General features: G+C 36.1%; 1 protein-coding gene across 2 annotated transcripts in view; it reads left to right on the top strand.

The window, feature by feature from the left end:
• Nucleotides 1–19,454, top strand: part of SLTM (SAFB-like, transcription modulator) — a 42,807-nt gene extending 23,353 nt beyond the window's left edge. The window contains exons 6-21 of one of the 2 annotated variants that reach the window (XM_012658068.1): nucleotides 719–746; nucleotides 2,110–2,524; nucleotides 3,143–3,192; nucleotides 5,358–5,476; nucleotides 7,333–7,482; nucleotides 7,723–7,826; nucleotides 7,921–8,084; nucleotides 8,557–8,642; nucleotides 8,868–9,031; nucleotides 11,458–11,638; nucleotides 12,358–12,482; nucleotides 13,299–13,469; nucleotides 14,000–14,314; nucleotides 14,423–14,567; nucleotides 16,276–16,436; nucleotides 18,399–19,454. In XM_012658068.1, the coding sequence (XP_012513522.1) occupies nucleotides 719–746; nucleotides 2,110–2,524; nucleotides 3,143–3,192; nucleotides 5,358–5,476; nucleotides 7,333–7,482; nucleotides 7,723–7,826; nucleotides 7,921–8,084; nucleotides 8,557–8,642; nucleotides 8,868–9,031; nucleotides 11,458–11,638; nucleotides 12,358–12,482; nucleotides 13,299–13,469; nucleotides 14,000–14,314; nucleotides 14,423–14,567; nucleotides 16,276–16,436; nucleotides 18,399–18,507 (2,487 nt within the window). In that variant the 3' untranslated portion in view covers nucleotides 18,508–19,454. Of the gene's footprint in view, nucleotides 1–718; nucleotides 747–2,055; nucleotides 2,525–3,142; nucleotides 3,193–5,357; nucleotides 5,477–7,332; nucleotides 7,483–7,722; nucleotides 7,827–7,920; nucleotides 8,085–8,556; nucleotides 8,643–8,867; nucleotides 9,032–11,457; nucleotides 11,639–12,357; nucleotides 12,483–13,298; nucleotides 13,470–13,999; nucleotides 14,315–14,422; nucleotides 14,568–16,275; nucleotides 16,437–18,398 lie in introns of both variants that reach the window. The other variant, XM_012658067.1, reaches the window with a different exon arrangement.
• The last annotated feature ends 371 nt before the right edge of the window (nucleotides 19,455–19,825 follow it).

Raw genomic sequence — 19,825 nt, 5'->3', positions numbered from 1 at the left:
AGCTAGTACATTCTTAATTTTAGATTTAGTGAAGCTATCAGATATTTTGGAATTAAAATCATTTTTTTAAAAATGAGTGGGTTACTTGTTTGGATTAACCATAGCACAAATATCATTTTAAAATTGGTTGGCCACCAACTTACATGTGACAGCTATGAATTCATTTTTAACAGATACTTAGAATGAATGATTTGAAACTGATTACTCTAGTAATCATCCTTCTCACGGCTGAAATGCTCAAAAAGGGAGTGTTGTTTGTTTTGTTTATTAATGTGCATTCAAGCCCTCGAAAGTATATGTATACAGGTTATACTTTCTAGTATTATTTTGATAATATGCCCTAAGAGTACCTGTGAACTGAGTGACATAAAATACATAATCAGGTCAGTCTTTTTATCAGTAGCTCCTTGATATGAGTAAGAGTTGAGTTATATAAACTAGTTTTTAATACCCAAACTAAATCTTACAGCTTATTCTTGATCTGATTATTGATGGATTTACCTGTTGCTTTTCTAAAATTGTACATACCAGACTTGTGCCACACATCTCTAAACGGGCTCAGGTTCTGATTGGAATTTCCTGTTTGTTTGTTAGTGATAGGTATCCCTAATTAATATTATTAAATTATCTACCAATTTAACTTGACTGATTCTGTGCTATTACTAAAGACTAGTTTTATGTGAATTCATTTTACATTTGATTATTCTTTGAATTTCAGGATGGTGAGGAAGAAGAAAATGAGAAAGGTATGTTTGATGCTAAGTAGAGTTTAAACACTGCTGACTTTTAGAAAAACAGTAAATTATATGGAAATAAAGTATTCCTTATTTGAAATCTTAGTTTTGAAATGAGTTTATTTTCCAGTTTATCTATTTAGTGAACTAAGTATATTAATTTTATTTTTCAATTGATTTTAATTTTCTTTTGAACACTTAAGATATGTTCTATCTTAATGGTACATATCAGTTACTGTAGTGGGCAATGCCTTTTGTTTTTTAGTTAACCCAATTTTAATTTTATTTTTAAAATAACTTCTGGCATACGGTAAGTTGATTAAATCCTTGATACTGACACTGCAGTAACTCATACGTGCTTATTGGAGTCCCAATGCTTAACACACAATGAATTTCACAACTGGTCCTAAAAATGGTGAATGGCCAGGAAACTGACTTTGTGTTTGCTGCTTAGAGAAACTTTCATACAGTCTTCAGACAGTTTTAGCGGTTTAGGAAAGCTGTCTCATCCAATACAATTACAGGGACAACAGTAGCAATATATGCGGTCGGTATGAGGTTATGGAAGAGTTCTTGGACAGAAGTGAAAGGATCCTACTGTGGACTGGAAAGGACATGGAGCAGGGTTCTAAGCAAGGCAGAATAAAAGGACTAGAAGCTGGATGACTGAACATCTCATGTGCCTGAAGCCTTTCTATTTTGGGGGAACGCAAGACATCTTTGAAAACGGTAATTGCAGACTGGCTGGACAGGATGAAGACTGGAATGCCATGGAGCAGGAGCATCTTCGGAGCCTTCTGTAGCGGTTTTCGATACGATTCTGGACTACTCAAGCATTGAAGACTGAAAAAGATGGGGCCCTGAAATACTCTGAAGACTGATGGATATCCTCAGACTGTGACCTTTCAAGAAGTCACCATGGGAGTTCTAAAGGTCACAAGGGTGAAATCCCAAGATGATTTGAACATTGAAGAACAAATCTGCACACTTATCACTGTCCCATGGAGGAAAAAAAATCTTCCATATGCCATTAACTTATAACCAGCAATGAAGACCTGGGATCTTCAGGATGGAACCATTTCCTCACTATTGTTGTTTGGTATTTGTATGTAGCGCTCATTTTTTCCATGAAGAATAAGTGATCCTGGGTAAAGGATTGTTTATGTTAGTTAATACCCTTGTGTTCTTTTTTTTTTCCCCCCTAACCTTCCATCAGTGATAATAACTGGCTTTATATTTTCTAGGTCCTATTCTAGCTTATGAATATGAAATTGTTTAAACTTCTTGTTTTGCCATATTTATTCCTGTTAAATCCTCTTAGATATAGCAGGTTCTGGTGATGGTACACAAGAAGTATCTAAACCTCTTCCTTCAGAAGGGAACCTAGCTGAGGCTGATCACACAGCTCACGAAGAGATGGAAGCTAATGCGACTGTGAAAGAAGCTGAGGATGACAACATCTCGGTCACAATCCAGGCTGAAGATGCCATCACTCTGGATTTTGATGGTGATGACCTCCTAGAAACAGGTAAAAATGTGAAAATTACAGATTCTGAAGCAAGTAAGCCAAAAGATGAGCAGGACGCCATTGCACAGAGCCCGGAGAAGGAAAGCAAGGATTATGAGATGAATGCGAACCATAAAGATGGTAAGAAGGAAGACTGCGTGAAGGGTGATCCTGTCGAGAAGGAAGCCAGAGAAAGTTCTAAGAAAGCAGAATCTGGAGACAAAGAAAAGGATACTTTGAAGAAAGGGCCCTCGTCTACTGGGGCCTCTGGTCAAGCAAAGAGGTTTGTTTTTCTATGTCAGTTCTTTACGATACTGAATTCCAGCATTCAATAAGATCACTCTACATTAAGGGGGTGGCTTCAAGAACATGTACAGTAATTAGTGTCTTATGATCCTGCCTATAATATTTTTGACCGTCATAAGTTACTTTAAAAAAAATATCAAGATCTTCGTAATATGCAGTGTGTCCTACTGATTGCATTGTCGAATTGTCAGCATATATTTGGTTTTTTTGTTGTTTTTTGTTTTTTTTTTCAAATTGACAATTTTTTTGTGTTTTATTTTTAAAAATCCTTGTGATGATGGTTAATGAACAACTATCAGTTCTAAGAACACAAAATGAAGTCAAGTCCCAGTCCTGAAATCTGGAGAAGATGGCCATATATCCACTGAATAGAATTGTCAGAAAATCTAGATCTTCAGGCATCTTGGGGAAAATCAGTGCAAGAATCCTAAGGGAGTCATTTGTTCAAATAACCTAACTAGGCCTTTGGAATTCTTAATACGTATGAATAGCACTAGTTTGAAATATAGTCAATATCAAGCTGTTCGATTTTGGGGGGTTTTTTTTTTGTTTGTTTTTTTGATTTCAATTTTCTTCTGGTGATTTGCCTCTTTAGCTCTTCAAAGGAATCTAAAGACAACAAGACATCATCTAAAGATGACAAAGGTAATGGATTTTTTTCCTATTTCTTTCAGTGGTAACATTGCATATTTTCATTAAAAAGTAATAGTTGCCTGGTGGTGTTTCATTTGACATTTAGTCCTTAAACATTTTATTGACAACTAGAAACTTTGGATGGCCTTTATGTAAACTACGGAATTATATAGATTGTAGCAAACTCCGATTTAAGCATTACTTTTTACTTACTTTGTAAACTGGTATGAGTATATTAAAAGCTCATTTGCTAGGGAACACTTACCTGGTGTGTTCTAAGGAACTATATTGAACATTAATAGATACTTCATTCTCTACCGTCGTAATTTCAGAAGTATTTTATCTTTAGTTGCAGTCATTTGTAACCACTATATATCACCACAATCTTTCCCTGTTCTGTCTAGTAGGAGATGTGCTATAAATAATACTTGTGTATATTTGTGGAGTATAGTATTTAAAAGAAAATCTCTAACATTTGGTTTTACTTTCTTCATTCTTTAAATCAAGGCATACTGCTGTTAACATAGCCAATGTATAGTATTTTAATTCTTTAGAATTTACTTCCTAATTTGACTTATTTTGGATTGATGTTGTCTTATGTAAGAAAGTGATTTTATTTTAAATTCTCATAAGTTTCAAGGTGCAATATTTGATTGCTTTCTGTAATTGGGAAATCTCTGGTTATCTCATGCCCATGAACTATAGTTTCATCTTGTACATGTGCTGTATCTACTTGAAAAATATTCGTTTTCTACAACAGCATTTTAAGGGAAAATATACCATTTGGATACTGCAGAGTTCTAAAATACCTCCTGAGAATGGAAAGGAGGTTTGTACATCCTCCGTGGTTTATTTAGTGTGTTTTGTTGGTATATTTTAATAGTTGGAAATTATGATGATTTGATTTAGTGATTGACATTTTCAATACCCTCATCTCTTACAGTTTTGGTTAATGGATAAGATACAATAAATTTATAAAATTTTATACTTTAAATTTAGAAGCATAGTAGTCTTGCTTAAATAGTACCTTTTTTTCTGTATTAAGTTGTTGTTCTGTAATTAGAAAAGTACCTGGGCCCAGATGTCATTGGTGACATAAAAGTTATACAGACTTTGAGTTAAGATGTCCTAAGGTAAAACAAATCCTTTGATGAATGCCCTTCTTACGAATTGGAAAACATCAACCATTAATATTTAAAATATTTGAGTCAAGTTTGTGTTGTCGTCTCTCCCTGCAAGTCTCACTGAGGGTAGTTTTTCAACTGTTAACATGTGTGTCGTGTGATTTTTTTAAAGCATTGAAAATTTTTTTCTTTCTGCATAACACGAAATTATAGAAATTATTCCTTTTAATTTCTTATATACTATCTCTCTTAAAGTAAGGGTTGTTTTCCAAATAAAGTCAAATGAATGAAATTCCCCTTTTATCATGGCACATTTTGATGCAAACCACTAAAGGGTGACTGAGTAGGCTTGTATTTTAAGATATGGCAACTCTATGAAATCATAATTTGTGTGTGGAAATGTACAGAAATGATTGATATTATTTAACTGTTCTACAGGATTTTGAGATCTCTCATTTTAATCTTGTAGTTGTTTTGTTTTAGAATATTGGTATTTATTGAATCAAGAGTTATCCAGTTGTATATAATTCCCATTTTCTCTTACCCTTTCTCTAATAGAGAATGAAGGTGAACTTGTGGTTAGTCTTTGTTATTAACCATTTAAATTCTTGAAAAGGTTATCCCTTGCTCTGACTTTTTCCCTCTTCGACTCCATTTCTCTGGAGCTAAAGCCCACAATGGATGTGGCAGTTAAAGCAGTTTGTTCATTCATAAATGACTGCTTCCTGGTTGAGTGTATTCAGTGCAGTGATAGAATGTAAATTATTAAAACTTAACAGCAGAAGTCCAAGATACGTCTTCTTTGACTTAAAACTCATACAATAGGAAGTGTGCAAATATTCAGATTTGTTTTCTCACTAGTTATCTGTTATCTTTAATTTTAACAATAGAAGATTCATAGGATTTTGATATAGTAAGGTCATACTATCAAAATTAAATAAAAAGATTTTTTTTAAATAAAAAGATTTTATAGTTTTAAAAGAACATGGCCCTTATAATTATGCAAAAAATATGATTAAGAAATTTAAACATCTGGTATTAAATCTGTTCTAGGAAGTACAAGTAGTACTAGTGGTAGCAGTGGAAGCTCAACTAAAAATATCTGGGTTAGTGGACTTTCATCTAATACCAAAGCTGCTGATTTGAAGAACCTCTTTGGCAAATATGGAAAGGTACATTCTTTTTACCTTTTTACCCATCTTTCTAGTATCTGCATTTGAAACAGGGATTAATTGAAACAGTATTATGTAAAATTTTTCTAATTTCTTTTATCTCTTAGAACTGTTTAGACATAATTATTCAATTGTGTGGTAATGGTAGATTAGGGTTATGGGTTAAATTGGATTTCATCTACTAATCTCACTCTGAACTCTGGGGATCTTTTTATTCCGAAGCTCGAAATGAGTTTTAAATCATCATGATTTTTTTAGCACCTAGCATGGGGTCTAGCGCACTGGTAAGGCTGATTTGGTCATCTTGAAAATACAGTTAGACTAGAATTAGGCAATAGGATATATAATTGGGGGGGTGGAAACAGATATAATCTCTACTGTCATAGAGATTCCAGTCCAGTGATGGAGAAAAGTGTAAAACTGGTTAAAAAATAAATAAATGAAATGAAATAAATAAATATATATATATATAAACTTAAGAACTTGTCATAAGTGCTATGAAGGAAAAGTGCAGGGTGTGAAAGGAAGAAAGGGAGGCTTTACTATGGTTAGTTCATCAGGAAAAGTTTCTGTGGCAGTTAAGGGGAGACAAAGGAAGAGCAGGAGTCAAAGAATATTCAATTAATAGCTATTGTATTGAATGACAATTGATCTGTGTCCCTTAGGGCACTCAATACTTTCTATTTACATTATAGTTTTTCATACATATTTAACCTACTCCAGTGTAAGCTCTTTGAGGGCAGGGACCTTATTTACTGTATTTTGTGTGCACATCATAGGCTTTCAAATATTTATTGAATTAATAACCAATATTGGTAAACAGCCATTAATGAATGTCACAAAAATCTGTCCTGTTGATTTTAGGAGTTTTTTCTCCTTTGGTGAATTGCCTGAGCTGGAGGAAGATTGTCGTAGGTGTCAGACACAGAACACAGAATTGTGGTTCTATGATCGACTGTTACATTTTTCATTCTGTTTTCAACAATGTGTTGTTAGAGATGTGAAAACAGTATTTTAATGTTGGTATTTATTAGGACTACCGATATATGAGGATACTATTCACTTGATAACAAAACCTTGGGCTTAAAAATTAAATTGCTATGGAGCAAATCAGCCATTTCTAGACTTGAAATAAAAGCTGATAGTTTCCAGCCACCCACACTTTAAATCCTCCTAAATTCCCTGTTAACCTCTTCCTGGCATTGTCTTTGTTTCTCTTTGTTCAGCACTAGATCGTTCTGTCTCACTTTTCTTCCCATTCATCCCTGCTTTGTCTCTCTTAACTAGCCATCTTAAAGAATTGAAATTATTTTTTACTTTTACACTGATATAAATTTTAAAAGCACCTAGGACATAGGAAGGTGTTGTCTTTCAAGTTTTAGGGTGTATTTTTAAGTCTGCTTTTTTACGTGTGACTGGTTCTTTACTAATTTTTTAAATATAAAGCAGCTCATTATAGGAAACTGTTATCTTTAAAATATCTAGAAACTGGTTTTTTCTCTAGGAGATTTAGGATGAGCCTATGATAGGGATATTTTGGTCCAAATCCAATTTATTTGGTTTTGTTAATTGTGCCAATACTTCATTGGTGTGACTAGTTGTGTTTTGGCTATATATTTGGGAGGAGAAAATAAATATGTGTGTGTGTGTGTATCAAGTAGGTTAAATTGCTTTTTGACACTTTGTAATGTTCCCGTGAATATTTACTAAGTGGTTATGGGTAAGGTAAATGGTAATCACAAGAATAAGAAACAGAATAACATATATCTTCTAATTTGACATCTCAGTTTTGAACTTTCATCTATTTGGAAATGTGTACAGTTATAAAACTTCTAAAGTACAATGTCATTTTATAGGTTCTGAGTGCAAAGGTAGTTACAAATGCTCGAAGTCCTGGGGCAAAATGCTATGGCATTGTAACTATGTCTTCCAGCACAGAGGTGTCCAGGTGTATCGCACATCTTCATCGCACTGAGCTACATGGACAGCTGATTTCCGTTGAAAAAGTAAGCTTGCCTAACTGTTTGTCAAAGTGGGCTTACTTTGATGGCTAGTAATTCTCAACTTAAAGATGTTAACACTGGCAAGGAGTAGAATTAGCAATGATTTTTATGTTTTCACATATATATTTTTTTTAGTTTATACTTCTGTCTTTTCAAAATTTTCTGCCATCAAGATACTTTTTATAATCATAGAAATGTAACTTTAAAGCTTATAAACTTTTTTTTCTGGTTTGAACCTTTCAGGTAAAAGGTGATCCTTCTAAGAAAGAAATGAAAAAAGAAAATGATGAAAAGAGTAGTTCACGAAGTTCTGGAGATAAAAAAAATATGAGCGATAGAAGTAGCAAGTAAGGGGTTTTGGTTTATTTGATAAGCAGATAGACTTTTTGGGTACATTAGGGAGTACTCATTCTGTTTTCTCGTCTTGCATGGTATGAGCAGGACACAAGTCTCTGTCAAAAAAGAAGAGAAAAGTTCTGAGAAATATGAAAAAAAAGAAAGCAAGGATGCTAAGAAAACAGAAGGTAAAGATGAGACGAATGATAATGGAGCAAGTGGCCAAGCTTCAGAATCGATTAAAAAAAGTGAAGAAAAGAAAAGAATAAGTATGCCATGTATCTTTCTTTTTAATCCCTTTCTAATGCATTGTACCACTTAATTTTTACAGTGGGAGGGAAAACTTGAGATTACAATTGAGATAAATATTTAAACTTTGTTGGTGGGTGTCACTGTGGTAGAAAGAAGGTTTAGTAGGACAAACTGTCTTCTGCTTTTCTACTCTTGGGAAACAGCTGTATTCTTCCAGCTGAGCTCCTTTTACTGTTAAATCTGGGCTGACTTAAAATAGTCATTGATTTATAGTATTGAGTTAGGATCTTTTGGTGTCACTAAAAATATTTATGTTAGTAGATTGAACTGTTTAAAAACCTCTTTGCATTTAAGTTCTCATAGAATAAGTAGGTTTTTTATTTCATGTATTGGTTTGTGAATATCTGGCTAAGAATTCAGCATTTTATATATATATTTTTTCTTTTTCAATTAATTTTTTTAGACATTATCTAAATTTTCTTTCCTTAGGTTCAAATAGTCCAGGACATATGGTAATATTAGACCAAACTAAAGGAGATCATTGTAGGCCATCAAGAAGAGGAAGATTTGAGAAAGTAAGTCTCTGGGAAGGTACTAACTATACTGTTTCATCTGTTTATAAAAGAAGTTAGTTCTATTTTTCTATAAGTATTTTTGCTTCTATGCTAGAAAACCTATGAAAAAGGAAATGTTACTAGTCATTTGAACTTTTTAAGTGACCGGTTATACTTGAAAAATACTTGAAAAATAAAACCCCAAATTATTTTAACTTCTAGTCCTCTTAAAATTTTTTTCTATAGATTCATGGAAGAAGCAAGGAAAAGGAGAGAGCTAGCTTAGACAAAAAATGGGACAAAGACTACAGAAGGAAAGAGATTTTACCTTTTGAAAAGATGAAAGAACAAAGATTGAGAGAACATTTAGTTCGTTTTGAAAGACTACGGCGAGCAATGGAACTTCGGAGGTATGAAAGGAGTCTATTTTTCTACCTGTCTTTAAATATAGGTGCATCTTTAACATTAGTTATAAGCCAAATTTCTGGAAATTGTACTCCCACAGAAAACTGTTTGCCACTTTAAAGAAATACAGTAACATCTAATGATTTCTTAAGTTTGCGTAGCACTTTGTAATTTACAAAGTACTTTTCCATCTGTTGTCTCCAGCTCAGCAGTTCTATGAGATTAGGCATGCCCATTGTATAGTTGGAAAGTAGAGGCCCAGAGAGGCTAAAGGACTCTTCCAAGACTACATGGCTAATGAGTGGCAGAGTCGGGACTCAGACCCAAGCCTTCTGACTCCAAGTCCAATGCTCTTTCCTCTACTCCAAAATTGCTGCCATTAAAAAAACAAACAAAAAAACCAAAACAAACCATGATTTTAAAGGAAAAGTTGATTTTGACATGAGGTAGTTTGAAAGTAAGCTGCAATGTTCAAATACTGTATTGAAATTTTAAAAAGAAATTTAACAAAAATTTGTTTGGATTGGTGCCCAAGCAAAGGAAGCTTTGCCCTCTGGTATTCAAACTCTGTCCCAGAGCAAGCATTCTCTTTAAAACAAACAAACTGAAAACACAGAAAAAACCAAGATGTTTCTATTTTTAGTGGCAATACCTCAACAGTTCAGCATAAGTGCCTGTTTACTTTTGTGTGTCAATTTTTGGATGCCACTTAAAATATTCTCCAGAATGTGTTTTATAGTATATTTTTTCAAATGTTAACCTGTCTTGTCCAGAGGACACTTTAATCATGGAATTTCGTCTATTCATTCACAAGAGTGAGTGGAACTACCAGAGATACTTTTAGCAACTTACATAATAATATGCGATGACTGCCATACAACTTTACTAAAAGGATAGAATCCTTGCAGCACTCAACCCATTTCCCCTTTTTAAAGATGAAATCCCAAGGTGCCTAGCTTCCCAATTATTTAGTTGACAACAGATTGGGAGGAGAGTGGGAATGGGGAAGCAGCTAGAGCAGCAATTCTCAAACCTATCAGGCCAACATTCTTTTTATGTAAAAAATGTTGCTCTCCCCTCCTTATGAGAGATTGATGTGTGACATACCTACCTATACAAATAATTTCCAAAAAATTGATATAATGTTTCAATGGTAATATAAAGGAGAAATAAAAGTAATTTATAATAAAACATATATTCCAGATGTGAATGTTTAGGCATGACTCTAGAAGACTTAATGAAGTAGTCCCATGTTTGCATTCCTATTTAGACTCACTGAGAATGTGACAGCTACAAATACAAACTGATATTGGTATGTTGTATTGGTGAGTCAAATGCCAGGAGTGGTGTTGACGTTATGGCATGATTTCTGAAATGGTGAGCAACTCTTGGTAAAGTTCTCAAAAAAGTATAATTTTCCCTCTGTTTACATGGAGTTGCATTATTAGAAATTGGAAACAAGCCTAGCCCTTATTAAAAATAGAGTTAAGGTCTAGACTCAGATGTTATTTTTTCAAGGTGTTTTGTTGTTCTTTAATGACGTGAATGCCTATTGAGGCATCTGAAAAGTGTGAGTAGTATTGCATAGTTATTGTTGTGTAGAGCTACCCTGATGATTTCATGCATCATGTTTAGATTCCTTGGTCCCTACCGACTAAATGCTAGTATCAGCCCCATAATCACTGTGATAATTAAAAATGCCCCATGCGTTTCCATAGGAGTAGTGCTGACCCATTGAGAACCATTGGGTTGCTAGAGGAAAACATGCTGATAGACCAAGAAAAGTACACTGACTGCCTTAGAGTGAGGAAATGACAGAAACACTACTAAAAGTCTAATACAATGACATAATTCAGTTCAGCAAACAGTTGAACTCCCCCTGACTCAGAAAAGCATACCTGGAGCCATGTTTTATGGGCCGGTAAACACTACAAAGGAGCCCTTAAGGGCACCATTTTGTTATATGTAGAATTTGCTATAATTGATGGTCATGGTTGTGATCCCAAGTCATCAAAATAAAGTATATACCTTGTTTAAGGACATAGAGTATAGAATAAGGACATTGGAAGTCTTTCTATCAAAAACAATTAACAGAAGTTGTAGTTTTGTAAATTCGTATATACAGAATATCTCCTTTCAATATGTCGATTAATGGGCTATTATTACAGTGATTTTTATTTAAACAGGAATCATCTATAAGGCAACTACTCTATGCAAAATTCAGTGCTCAGTTGACAATCTTGTAACTAAATAACTACTGGAATCTGTTTAAAGTTTCATTTTGAGTTCTCTTTCCAATTACATTAAAACTACTTAGATTGAGTTGAAATTTAAAATTGCCAACCTGAAGGAAAAATTCAAATTCAAAAACTATTCTCTTTCACCCAGTGCTAGCATAATTTAAGTATTTCTAAATACTGATTTTTGTTAGACGAAGAGAGATTGCAGAGAGAGAGCGTCGAGAGCGAGAACGCATTAGAATAATTCGTGAACGGGAAGAACGGGAACGCTTACAGAGAGAGAGAGAGCGCCTAGAAATTGAAAGGCAAAAACTAGAGAGAGAGAGAATGGAACGCGAACGCTTGGAAAGGGAACGCATTCGTATTGAACAGGTGCAGTCAGAAAATCTTTTCATCTTAAATAACTCACCTTTTTCAAACACTGTGATTTTTGCCCTAAAATTTGCTTTACTTGTCGTAAAGCGTCTGTAGAATGAGTTTAGCTAACGATCATTTAAGTATCCCTGAAAGATAACAATGAATTAGATGCTAATTAAAAATACATTTAGTAGTGACTTTGTTCTAGATAATTGGTAATAACTCTAGCTCTGCAGTATCATGGCAGCCTAATAGTCTGAGCATAGGACTATGAGTCCAGAGTAGTTGTAATCCAGGCTCTGTCACTATCCTAGTCTTAGAAAATCATAACTATTTCCTTACGTATTTTAGTGGGAATGATTTCTCAAAGCTGGAAGGAAATAATGCCTCTCTTTGCAGAATTGCAACTCAGGATTTTAAGGCACTTAGTCTCCATACATATATTTCTAGTTCCTCATTAGGTGCTTTTGTTTCAATCAAATGATGAAACTAAAACTGATCTTCCCAAATACTTGGCACCTTTCACATCCAATCCCTCTTATTTCTAATGTTGCAGAACAATAGCCATAGCCTAGATTATTGAAGTCACATTTATTTATTTGTCCCAGGTGTGTGTTTTGCCTGGTGCTTGCCTATGCAGTGTCTTAATGGCAACATTAAAACAAGGTTGCACATGTACTTAACTTCTGTTTTCATTTTGCATTGGTTGGTTCTTCCTTCTGTGTTGTCTGAAGGAACGTCGTAAGGAAGCTGAACGGATTGCCCGAGAGCGAGAGGAACTCAGAAGGCAACAGCAGCAGCTTCGTTATGAACAAGAAAAAAGGAATTCTTTGAAACGCCCACGTGATGTAGATCATAGGTAGCTGCTTACTTTCTTCCTTCACAGTTACACTTGATATCTTATTCCCTTCAAGCTAAGGCTAGAGAAGTGGGAAGTCTGGGCTCTAGTCACTGGGAGGGGGAGGATCTGAGTAGTGGCGTAGACCTGGTACATTGTCAAGTAGGAGCAGTCTGCCCTCCTTTCCCTTTTATTCTTTCTGATGCCAAATGTTTTTCATTATGACTGGAAATACATTGTCATTGTAGGCTCCAATGGCGGTTCTCAAACTCAGAACCATTTTGAAAGTTCTTACAGGGTAGTGCAGATAGTGCAAAAATGGAAGCCATAAACTTGGGAAGACAAATCTACATTCTGGTGTATGTTCGCATTCATGCTTCTTAATAGATTTAAAAACATAAATATATCCATTTGATTTTGTATGAGATTCAATTGATTGTGTGGAGGTGGAATAAATGATTTGTGCTTGGCACTTAGCTCTCTGACCTTTTCCAAAGTTGAGGATAACTGAAGAGGTTGTAGACTAGTAGTTAGGAATTTATTATAAAATGGTTTCAAGTATTTTATCTTACTTGTCTTTCCCATATAATAATTTTGAAACAGGCAGTTTTTCGACTACTTTTCTCTCCTGTTAAATTCCTCTAACACTATAGGACTTTACATAATTTAACAATTAATTCTTTGCTAGCTTGTACTCCTAACCGAATGTGTTGTGTCTTGAGTTTATTAGCCCTCTTATGTTCACAGTTCTAACATATGGTATGTATGACTCCAAGTAAGTATTGTCTGATTATTGTAAAACTAATTTATATAAATGAGCAAATATTTCTCTTCAAGGCGAGATGATCCTTACTGGAGCGAGAATAAAAAGTTGTCTCTAGATACAGATGCACGATTCAGCCATGGATCTGACTACTCTCGCCAACAGAACCGATTTAATGACTTTGATCATCGAGAGAGGGGCAGGTTTCCTGAAAGTTCAGCAGTACAGTCTTCATCTTTTGAAAGGTAGATAGAAATGTTGAAAATTGTTATATTTAGTATATGAGCCTTGTGAGTGATAATTCCGGTTCTCCATTAAAGTCTTAATTAAGAAGTACGGGTCAGAACTGAATGTTCAGAACAAATTATATGTTTGGTTTTTGTTTTTGTTAATGGAAATTCAGTGTGCAGAATTAATTAAATAGGCCACCATAACAAGGTTAGGTTGGGTTTATCTTCTTACCTTTAAAACTGAGTGGGAGCATTGTTTGCTTTGGATGTGCCTCATCTGTTATGAACAGTGAAATATCCTGCAGGTAGGTCGTGGCTTGATGTCATTTCTCCTGGATGCTAAAAAATCAGTCTTCATGCCAGGCATTTCATTCAGTTTAAAAGAAAATGAATTTTCATAATCAATAACTGTAGCTCTTTTTGTGGCTTTGCCTTAAGTTCATTTTTACAGGCGGTATCATCATTATAGGCTATGCAAAAGTAGTTAAGAATTGAGATCAAGTAAGTACTTCTTTGGACCTGTGTTCTTTGTTTCTAATCAATAGGAGGGAACGTTTTGTCGGTCAAAGTGAAGGGAAAAAGGCACGACCTACTGCACGAAGAGAAGATCCAAGCTTTGAAAGGTATCCCAAAAATTTCAGTGACTCCCGAAGAAATGAACCTCCGCCACCAAGAAATGAACTTAGAGAATCTGACAGGCGAGAAGTGCGCGGGGAGCGAGATGAAAGGAGAACGGTGATCATTCATGACAGGCCTGATATCACTCACCCTAGACATCCTCGGGAAGCAGGGCCCAATCCTTCTAGACCAACTACCTGGAAAAGCGAAGGAGGCATGTCCACTGACAAACGGGAAACAAGGTATTCATGTGCTTTTAATGTCTCCCAGTAGTATATAATGCATTTGGGGGGAGAAAAACGATTGTAATAAAGTTTTGGTCATATATGTTTTTGTGTTTTGTTTAACAGAGTTGAAAGGCCAGAACGATCTGGAAGAGAAGTATCAGGACACAGCGTGAGAGGCGCTCCCCCTGGGAGTCGCAGTAATGCGTCTGGCTATGGAAGCAGAGAAGGAGACAGAGGAGTCATCACAGACCGAGCAAGTGGAGCACAGGTAAATGCTGAGCGAGGCTCACTGTCCACGCTGGGGACACTAACTCAGAGGACTTAGGAGCTGCTGTGTAGATACAGTATCGTTTCGATGTGGCCTAAATTAGATTGGAATGACTGGAGACTAAGAACTTTCTTTAAAAGATCTTAATTTTTTTCATATGTTACTGTCAATACTTGAACATTAGTAGTTCAAAGAGATAGGATGCTAGCCTTAAAATATTTCATTTTTATTAAACTCCCTATTGAAATTTAAGAATCGTTATATTTCATAAATGAGTTTTCCTAATGATGACTTTGGTTTTACTTCTTTTTAAGAAATTGAGGCTTTCCAACTGCATCAGAAATCTTTGGCCCCTACTTGTGTTTCTTTTTTACTTTTTCCTTTTTTAAAAAAATATTCTTCTTTCCTACCTCATTAAGTAACTTGAAATGTAGAATTGAAATAAAACTTTTGTCTGTTTTTTTGTCCTCTTATTTCTAAAGGTAGGTGAGTGGAATGTTTTATATTTTTTAATTACTTTTTGTCTTGTGACACTTTACTGGCTTGAATATTTTATACGTCAGTGAACTAGTCAGAGAAAAGTATCTCATCTCTTAGTAACTCTAATGAGCAAAAACCTTTTGCCTAATTTAAAATCATTCTACTGATGAAAAACTGGCAGTGTGGGTTGACATTGAGCACGGATAGAATATACTTTTATAAATTATATACCAAAGAGAATTCTGAAATGTGTGTGTCTCTGTTATACAATGGGGCTTTGTTTTGCATTTGAATACATGGTAGGTTTCATAACAGCATTTTTGACCAGAATACTTTTTAATTTCTTGACATTCCAGCTAATATTGCTATACGCTCTTCATTTCGTCCAGAGCATTTATGAAACAGATTTGGGCCTGGTGGCTATATATAAGTTTTAATGTTTCTAATAAGTAGAAATGTTTGATACATAAGTTCTGTTTGTCGGTTTATTGAAGTATTTACTCTGAACAGAACTTTAAGACTGAGTATATAATCCAGATATTCTGCCTGTTTAAAGTAAAATTTAAGAAAGTCTCATAAACTCACCTCCTGCATTCAGATGTTCTTTTAGAAAAGATGTCCTAAGGCGGAGATCTTGTGTCCTCCCTTGAAAGTTCTCTTTTTCATAATTATAGTCTGTAAGTTGTTCTGCCCATATTATATCTAAGCCTCTCTGCGAGGTACCTTCAGCTTTATTTCCTATGGGCTAAGTGTCGCAACTCTTGACTCTTCTTCCCTTAGGTCCTTAGTTCCGTGGCTTTCGCTTCTTTGTGTTCACTACTCTGTTTTTCATAGTCGTGGATGCACCGGGTCAGAGCCATAGCACCAGCTAGTACTGTATAAAACGACAGCCCCTGTTTCTGTGTGCTGTGTGCATGTTGTCCTGACAGGTTGATCATGCCCCACCCTGGTTTTTCTTAAGGTTTTGACCACTGGCTGGCTGTGCCTTCTTACTTATATATAGATCCAAACATTTGAAATACTCCAGGGTCAGAAAGTGCTTGGGTGCTAGAAGGTATAGAAATAGGAATTAAAGTACTGAATCATTTCCCCTGTACCCTACCCTGAAGCATGAGTAGCTTCTCACTACAAAATAGATGGAAACTCTTTTCATAAGTTGGCATGAGACTGAGGGTGGACGTTTAAGCTAAAATAGTGTCATGACTGTTCATTTAAATGTATTCTTTAGCACTATCCTGAAGAACGGCACGTGGTTGAACGCCATGGACGAGACACAAGTGGACCAAGAAAAGAGTGGCATGGTCCTCCTTCTCAAGGGCCTAGCTATCATGAAGCCAGACGAATGGGTGATGGCCGGGCAGGAGCAGGCATGATAACACAACATTCAAGGTAAATAGCTAATTGGTTAAGGCTTTTTTTCCCTAACACAACCAAACCTTTATAATTTCCTTTAAAGGTCATTACAGTTTCTGAGAGATTGGATTGTGACTAGTAAAAACCCTATGTCTGCCTGAACATTTCCCTGTGTGAACTCAGAATCTCCAAGAGATTGTATGCAGGGTGGTTGATACTAATGCGTTAGTTTGTAGTCCTCATTGTAAATTAACGGATTGGCCTTCTGGCCAGTCCGTCTACATACAGGTGTGTGTACGTGTGTGTCAGAATCCAGCAGATAAGGAACATTAACCTCATGTTGGAACCATCATCCTGCCCACTGCCTAGCATTCCTAACTGAAGAAGCCGAAAGTGTGTTCTGTTTCCTCCCTTTTAAAATAACTCTTACAAAACTTTTGGACATTTAAGCCAAAGCTCGTTCATGTGCTGGGCTTTATTTTCTCTTTACACCAACGTCCGATGTGGCCCTTCAGCCGGCAGGTCTTCAGGCTCCATCTCTTCCACGTCCTCCTTTCCTTCCCGGTCCCTTCTCTTAGACAGTGGCTTGGCTCAGTGACCAAGTCACTCCTATCCCGTTGGTCACTTCTACCACCAAACAGTGTTTTACTTGTGCCTGCATAGCCTTATCACTCATCCTGTCTGGTTTTTAAAGGTCACCAATGACCGTTTTCCTGATAAATACAGATTCCTTTATTTTCTTAGTTCTCAGGCTCCTTGGTGGTGAAGCACTGTTTCACACTGTTGGCCTTTCCTTACTTTGAAGCAGTCTCCTTTTTTTTATAGCACCATCATTTACTTTCTGCCTCTCTGATTGCCTCTGCTGGCTCCTGCCCATGGCTGAGCTTTAGACACTGTCCTTTCTTTTCAGCTGTGTGTTGCTGTCTCCATGTAATGCCTTGCTGGCTCTGTGAATTCAAGGTCACAGGCAAACCCATTCCTCTCCTTTCAGACCTTCATGTTCCTTTTGTTGCTTCCACCTTCTCTTAATTTGCACTGCCACCACCCATCTGGAAGAACATGGGCCTCGTCTTTATCTTTCCTCCTTCCTAACATGAATTTCTAAGTGTGGTTCCTTTTCTTTTTTTAAATGTTTCTAATAGCTATCCCTTCTTCCTCATTTAGGCTTTTATCTGATCTTCCCAAATCAGTCTTTTCTTGCTCCATTGTTCACACTATTTCTAGTGTGAACTGTTGGAACACTCATTTTGTTAATACCGTTTATTTGCTCCGAAACCACAGGCAGCTTCTCTAGGTCATGGGCTGTAACCCAGATTCCTCAGCCTGGCCTTCAAACATTTTCATAATCTGGTTTCATTCTGCCTAAACCATTTCACCATGGATTTTTATCTCCCAGTTTTGTTATAGGATTTTTTTTTTTTTTTTGAGTGGGTCTGTTTTTTCCGTGCCACTGGTATCTGCTCTGTTGCATTATACATAGAGTCTAGAAATATTTGTGGAATGGCTTCCAGTGATTCAGGTTCTCGAGCAGCACAATCAGGTCCCAGCCCTAGTGTTTCTCTTTCAGCGGTCTGAGGCAGAGGTTGAGAGTTTGCATTCCTACCAAACTGCAAGTAGGTGCTGCTGCTGCTGACCTGGGGTCCGCATCTTGAGGTCCACCACTGTAGTCCGCTCATGGGCACACATGGCTTCAAATGGCATGTGAAGAAGAGGGGCTGTGAAGTGAGATTGCCCAAGTTCCAATCTCTGCTCAACCATTTATTAGCTGTGTGGCCTCGGACAAGTTACTCAACCTCCAGATCTCAGTTTCTTCATCAGTAAAGTGGGGTTAATAATGGTACACACCTCACAGGACTGTTGAAAAGAGTAAACGATTAAATATATTAATAGATAAAGCACCAAGAATAGTGCCTGGTAAATGGTAAGTGCTATGTAGGTATCTTCTGTGATTATTTGTTCTTTGTTCTCTGACATTGCTTTCTTTTAAACTTTTTCCAGTAATGCATCCCCAATTAATAGAATTGTACAAATCAGTGGCAATTCCATGCCAAGAGGAAGTGGCTCCGGATTTAAGCCATTTAAAAGTGGACCTCCACGACGGTTCTGAAAATGAGCTCTTCGCCATGGTTTTAAGATAATTTATTGAAATCTCCTGTAAACTTTACTTGACTACTTATGAAGAGGACCTCTGACTTGCTTGAGAGTTCTGTCAGACCTTTTTTTTTTCTTTTTTAAAATTTAACATGATTGCTTTTCTCACTTTTGGAGAAGATGTTTCAATAGTTTTGTTGTAACTTTTAATAGTTTTGTGTATCATTCAACTTTTTTTCTTGCAGCACCGAGACACATTTGAAAAGATTGGGATGAACCGTTTTGTTTAATGCTGTGTGAGTATAAAGAGTAGTTTGCAGCTGCGTGGTAGTGGTTTCATTTGCAGCCTTAGCTCTGTGGTGTCTGGCTCTAGACTGACTTCTTGTCATCAAGCAATTTCAGCCTCTATTTTGAAGGCTGTTTAAGCTTAAAAAGTCTGCTGTCTAATTTTTAGAAAATAAGATTGTTCCTTGCATTTCTGAGTATTATGTAACCTATTTTTGCAGAAGGTACTGTTACATTAAGTGCATCTGTGTATCCTGGTTTAAAAAAATGTAATCTTTTTTGAAATAAACCTTCATATTCTGTATAGTTGCTAAAGTGTTGAGAACCTTTTTAATTGTAAAATGAGAACCGATTTTCAGTTTAGCGTAGCAGCACACTTGTTCAGGTTTGCATGGTATGAAACCAAATAGATGAATGAAACCTTGGCCATGAGGTTTGTCTCACAAGGTTCTTAGACTGAGTTGTGCAGGTAAGTGCACTGTTAGGTAATCTGCACTGTTTGATGGGTAAATTCCATCTCTGGGAATTGTGTGGCTATTAATGTTTCCATGTTCCCAACTATGTTGAGAAGTGGAAAAAACCCAGGTTCTAGATTGGTGAATCAGTTGGGTTTTGTAAATACTTGTATGTGGGAAGACACTGTTGTCTTTTTGTGAAAATAAAAATCCACACCTGGAAGTGTATGTGTCTTTGTTTCCAGCTTTTGGAGTGTCAGTCCTCCAGTCCTTTCTGGAGTTAAACCCAAAATCATGAGCTAGGTATAGAGCTATAAAGGCAGCCTGTTGGTCTTTGTTCCTAGGAAAGAAATCTAGCTTTGGCTCCTCACCTCAGTACCTGGGCAGCACACTCTTTTGATGTGTTGGAGAATTCCGGCATTTTTTTAAAGGCATCTTTCTATGTAAAATCTGAAGGCCACCACTTTCATAAAAGTTTCTCATGTCCCTGAATACAAATCAGTGACAATGCACATGGTCTGGATTCTTGGTAAATTCAGCCATCTGAATGCCCATCAAAGTGAAAGTTGGGCCAAGGGGTCACTTGAGGCCACC

Source organism: Propithecus coquereli, unplaced genomic scaffold (assembly GCF_000956105.1).
Source record: "Propithecus coquereli isolate 6110/MARCELLA unplaced genomic scaffold, Pcoq_1.0 Scaffold57, whole genome shotgun sequence".
Classification (NCBI taxonomy): Eukaryota; Metazoa; Chordata; class Mammalia; order Primates; family Indriidae; genus Propithecus; species Propithecus coquereli.
Note: the sequence above shows the minus strand (reverse complement) of the source record. Positions and strands in the feature narration are given on the sequence as shown.